The sequence below is a fragment of the Hordeum vulgare genome, chromosome 6H (genome assembly GCF_904849725.1).
Source record: "Hordeum vulgare subsp. vulgare chromosome 6H, MorexV3_pseudomolecules_assembly, whole genome shotgun sequence".
Lineage (NCBI taxonomy): Eukaryota > Viridiplantae > Streptophyta > Magnoliopsida > Poales > Poaceae > Hordeum > Hordeum vulgare.
This window is the reverse complement of record NC_058523.1, coordinates 419,198,478-419,204,266: the sequence shown is the minus strand read 5'-3', so window position 1 is coordinate 419,204,266 and position 5,789 is coordinate 419,198,478. Positions and strand designations below refer to the sequence as shown.

At 46.9% G+C, this 5,789-nt stretch overlaps 1 protein-coding gene across 1 annotated transcript; it reads left to right on the top strand.

Moving 5' to 3' along the window:
• Positions 1-564: 564 nt before the first annotated feature.
• On the top strand, positions 565-2,007 carry LOC123404792. The gene is made up of 3 exons (XM_045098736.1): positions 565-788; positions 877-1,015; positions 1,654-2,007. The coding sequence occupies exons 1-3, from the start codon at positions 612-614 to the stop codon at positions 1,779-1,781; spliced, it is 444 nt and encodes a 147-aa protein (XP_044954671.1). The 5' UTR covers positions 565-611; the 3' UTR covers positions 1,782-2,007.
• The last annotated feature ends 3,782 nt before the right edge of the window (positions 2,008-5,789 follow it).

Sequence of the window (5,789 nt, the reverse complement as noted above, 5' to 3'; positions counted from 1 at the left end):
CACATGATCAGCAAGTAATATAACCATGGGCTGGGTTGCCTACAAAATCTGTATCAAGACTTAAAGGGGACGGATCGAGACATTCATGTGCGGCTAAGGAGATGCATGGTCTGCCTCGGTTTTCATGACCAGTACCCCCTCATGCCGCGCGCGCTCTTCCTTTGTTTACCAGAATTTTCGTACGACAGGTGCTGCTATGCGTGCAACCATCCTTCTTAATTTGTATGCCTGATGAAATCCTGAAAACAAAATTGAGAGGATTTGTTTGTTACTACTAAATAAATGTCAAGGGAAGGTACATATTTCTAAAATAAAGGAGAGAGATATGCATATATAATTTCGATTGTGCCCATTTTTTGCACCAAGACAACCAACACTTATTGAATTACTAATTACTCCAGTTTTGGTACTTACCCAAAAATCCAAATTCATCATAAGTATTCCTGGCGGAAACAGAAATCTTACATAAAGAAACGGACGAGTCCCCGTTTTCTAGCTTGTAGCACTACGTACCTCCCCCATATCCTCTTCGAACTTCGATGCATGTCTCTTCTCTAAGCTCTCTTACCTATTAATGTTTCCTAAGTGGTCACCGATCGCACCGGCCCTCCATGTTTAGCCTAAGCTCCCCTCCCCTAGCTCTTGAGAGGAAGCTAAAGCTCACCACGACCTACACTATTCTCCTGGTGTTCTTCCTCTTCACTCTCCACATTACCTCATGCGAAGCTCGTCGCCTCCGCGTGAATGGCAAGTACTCAAGCAGCAACAAGTCTTCCCTGTCATCACAGGTTAATTTCAGCCATAATACCATTCGGTTAAACGTCATAACGTCATCGATTTTGTTCTAGCTTTGCCCTCTCTATTGTGTTTCCGTAGGATGCGACAGAGGTTGCTGATGCCCAGAAGCAAAGGAGAAACTCGTTGATGGTTCATGATACGGAGAAGAAGGCTCGAGCTGTCGGAAGCAGCATCGATCAGTCGACGGGCGCGGGAGCAACATTGATCAATCGATCAGGTGGAATACGAAACACCACGCATGCCGCTAGGGTTTCGCAGCAGCTTCCTCATCGCAAGCACGTGGATGATCAGGGAATTCACCTGGATTATGCGCAGCCTAGAACTCGTACTCCGTATCACAACTGAACATATATATATATATATATATCGATCACGGATGAGAGCAGTCGCTCATGAGATGACATTTACGTGGTCGTGATCATTTATCTAGTTATCATGTATATTTTTCCTTGAATCTCACTAGCTAGCTTCCAGCAGCTTCAAGTCGATCGTATCTGTGTTTCCGTTATATGTCTAGTTATTTTCTGCAACTTTAACGACAGAGTTTGCCGTCGATATATATTGAGTGAATTTTGGACAAGCTTCAGTTTGGGTGGGTTGTGGTGTTATAGCGAGTTAGCGACAGCATATTAGATAGCTCAGTTTTTTTTCATAAAGAATTAGATAGCTCAGATGAGAATGCGTATGCTATAGACGTACCAGTTCTGCACTTAATTAGCTTTTTTATGTCCTGGATCATATATCAGCAGCTACATGAATATATATCTCATACAGGCCGGTGCATGTACAGCTTGCCCTTTAGTCGCCTTGATTGACCACTCACAGTATTTCATAGTCAGTGGTAATGATTTGCAGGGGACTCGTCTCGTGGCTCTAACGGAGAGCAGCTAGGATCCAAGGCGACCACCGTGTACACAGCGGGAACACTAGTAACCATGGACTACCCAGTTGCACACGCAGCACCAGCTGTTCACAACAGGTAGTGCGTGCATGCGTAAAGCAATGAGCAGGGCTTGCCTCTTTGATTGATCTTGCCATTTAATGTATTTTACATGCACGGGTCTGTTAACGTTAAGCCCTTGGGTCGACTCCAGTTTTAGCACAATCTTGTAGTCATGTATATATATTTTCGGATGTATTTACTATGTATTAGTGAATCACTATGTGGCTTGTCCTGAGGGCTCTTTAACAATTACTAGTAAAAGAGCCCGTCCGTTGCAATGTAAAAAAAGATATCACATGCTCTCCATTGGTCCTTCCTTCGGGAAGTGTTATTCAAGAAGGGTTTTGACCCGCAATGGATCACTAGGGTAATGTAAATGGTGATGAGTGGTACGACAGCCGTTAACATCAATAACGAGGTAGGCCCCTACTTTCCCATGGCTCGGAGCGTAAGGCAAGGGAACCCTTCTTCCCCTTCCTTTTCAACCTCATGGTTGATGCCCTAGCCGCCATCCTCGACAAGGCCAAGGGGGCAGCCACCTTAGGGGTATATGTACCCACCTCCTCGGGGCAGGAGGCATCACTCATCTGCAGTACGCGGATGGCACGATTCTTATGGTCGAAGGATCGTCCGAGGACATTGCTCACCTCAAATTCCTCCTCCTTTGCTTTCAGGAGATGTCCGGCTTAACAATTAACTTCGCAAAAAGTGAGGTCATGGTTATGGGCTATCCGGAGGAGAAAAAGCTTAGTATAGCGAATCGACTTAATTGTCGTCTAGGAACCTTCCCGACCACCTACCTTGGCATGCCCATCAGTGATAGCCGTATCATGGAAAAGGAACTTCAACCCTCGGTGGCCAAGGTTCAACACCGGGTGGAGCCGTGGCAAGGACGTTGGTTGTCTAAAGCGACTCGGTTTGTCCTGATCAACTCCTAGATGACTGGTCTACTGATGTATTTGATGGGATTCTATAGTCTGAACAAATCCCGTGATCATGATCATGATATTGCCAAGTAACAGTCCCTGTTTTTCTGGACGGGGAAAGGCGATAAACAAAAATATCACATGGTGAAATGGTCGGAGATAAGTAAACCCATGGACTAGGGCGGTCTACGGATTATCTCTTCCAAGAGGATGAATATTGCCCTCTTGTTTAAATGGCTATGGAGGATCTCTTCTAGAGAGGGTGGCCTCTGGCTAGATATTATTCGCGCTAAATACCTCTGTAGCCAACCCCTGACGTTTGCCCCAAGAACTGGGGGATCGCAGTTCTCGCAGTCGATTGTTACGTTGATGCCTGCTTTACGGCTCGGCTACACTATGGAAGTGGACCTGGGCACTTCCACCCTCTTTTGGCTAGACTAGTGGTGTGGCTCTCAACCCTTCGGCATTCGCTTCGAACTGCTTTTCAACATTTGTGTTCACAAAAATATGACTGTAGCAGGCGCCCTATCAAACCAAGCGGGTATAGCCTTCAGACGGACCTTCGCCCCGATGAACGGGACCTATGGGACGAGCTCGTAGATTGTGTGGCTATCCACACTCCGTCCTTAGATGAGGACGTAATCCACTGGCACCTAGAACCCAACGGGCGGTTCTCCGCAAAATCTCTATACCAAGTGATTCTACCTAACTCCGGGACCGAGCGAGTTGAATCTCCTTTGGGAGATCAAACTGCCATTGAAGATTAGGATCTTCCTATGGCAGTTGGTGCGAGGGCGTGTCCCAGCCGGTACAGAGGTGCTAAAGCGGAACGGCCCATCCGATGGGTTGTGTCCCTTGTGTAGGATACCTGAGGACTCCAACCATATATTCTTCATATGTCTGGCTGCAAGGTTCCTTTGGAGCTGTTTTCACGAGGTTGTTGGTGGCAGTTGGTGCCAGGACAACCTCCTAGATATGTTTATTGAGGTGCTCGGTACCCAAAATTCCGATGTGCGACCGACCCTCTGAGTTACCATCGGTGCCCTCCCGTGGACAATATGGAATATCCGTAATAAACTTGTGATAGAACATGTGGTTCCTCTTCGTGCGACTGATGTTGTATTCAAATTATGTAGTTTTCTACAGCTATGGAGGCCGCTTAGCCGGCACCATGTTTGGGACTCCATCGATAGAGTTTTCGTCGCGCTCTGGTCCGTCGCCACCCGCATGACCGCGCCACCACTCGCTCCTCCGCCTTTGGAGCCAGATTAGCGTAGCTGTTCATGGACCTCCTTTTTGGGGGATTATTGTGCTGCTCCCCGAGCGAGACTTCATGTTTTGTGTGTGTGTGTGCGCGATGAACCTTCTTGTTACTTGTATGCTCCCATTGAGGCTTTATAATATAAAACGGGAGAAAACCTTATTTCGTTGATTTTTTTTGAAAAGGAGGATCGCAGCCCCCGGCCTCTACATCAATCGATGCATGCAGCCATATTATTAAAAAAGGTTCAAACAAAAATTTATAGTTCCACAATGCCTGACAACCTGAGAAAATAACACAAGTACGTAAATAAATAAAGACCGCCACATCCAGCGAGATATAAAGTAGACTACGATGCATATACACCTAGCCTATTATTAGCTCGCCATCCAAATCGGCTGAAAGTAGCCCGTGCGACCATCTCCTACCGGTTGCACCCAATAACCATAACCTCTGTGGAGTCCGCATGAGTAAGTAACGACCATGTGCGGATCCAAGCCGTGGCTCTATAAATGACCTGCAAAAAATTGTTGAAGCTCCTGCCATTAAAAAACATATCATTTCTAGTGTTCCATATAGCCCAAAATAATGTACTTATTGTTGGGGAACGTTGCATGGGAAACAAAAAATTTCCTACGCACACGAAAACCTATCATTGTGATGTTCATCTATGAGAGGGAGATCGGATCCACATATCCTTGTAGATCGATAAGCGGGAAGCGTTAAGAAACGTGGTTGATGTAGTGAAACAGCTTCGTGATTCAAATCACCGTCGTCCCACGATCCGTCCCGATCTAGCACCAAACGGACGGCACCTCCGCGTTCAGCACACGTACATCTCGATAACGATCTCCGCCTTCTTGATCAAGCAAGAGAGACGGGTAAGTAGATGAGTTCTCTGGCACCGTGACGGTGCGCCGGTGATGGTGATGATCTATTCCTGCAGGGCTCCGCAGAAAACCAATCTAGAGGAAGAACTATGAAGTAGAGGATTAGGGCTGCACGTGGCAAAGTTGTGTCTCAAAAACCCTAAAACCTCTAGTATGTATAGGAGGAGGGGAGGGGCTAGCCTTGGGGCTCAAGAGAGCCCCTAGGGCGTCTACCGAGTGGAGGAGGAGGGACTCCCACTCTAATTCGGTTTGGGAAGGAGGAGTCCCTTCCTTCCTTCCCACCTCCCTCTTTTTTTTCTCCTTTGATTTTTCCTGTTGGCCGAAATAGCCTTATTGGGCTGGCCTCACCAGCCCACCAAGGGCTGGTGCACTATCCATGGGCTATTAGGTTCACTTCCGGGTGGATGGCCCCCTCCCGGTAAAAACCTGAAACCCATTCGTCACTCCCGGTACACTCACAACAATGCCCGAACTCTTTCCGGAAGCCAAATGAAACAATCCTATATATCAATCTTCGTTTCCGGACCATTCCAGAAACCCTCGTGACATTCGTGATCTCATTCGGTACTCCGAAAAAACCTTCGGTCACCAACACCTATAACTCAACTATAGCGAAACGTCACCGAACCCTAAGTGTGCAGACCCTGCGGGTTCGAGAACTATGCAGGCATGACCTAAGACACTCCTCGGTCAATATCCAACAACGGGACCTGGATGTCCATATCGGATCCTACAAATTCTACGAAGGTCTTAGCGGTTGAACTTCTATGCCAAGGATTCATATAATCCGGTATACCATTCCCTTTGTCCTTCGATATGTTACTTGCCCGAGATTTGATCGTCGGTCTCCCTATACCTATTTCAATCTCGTTACCGGTAAGTCTCTTTACTCGTTCCGTAATACAAGATCCCGTGACTAACTCTTTAGTCACATTGCTTGCAAGGCTTATATGTGATGTTGTATTACCGAG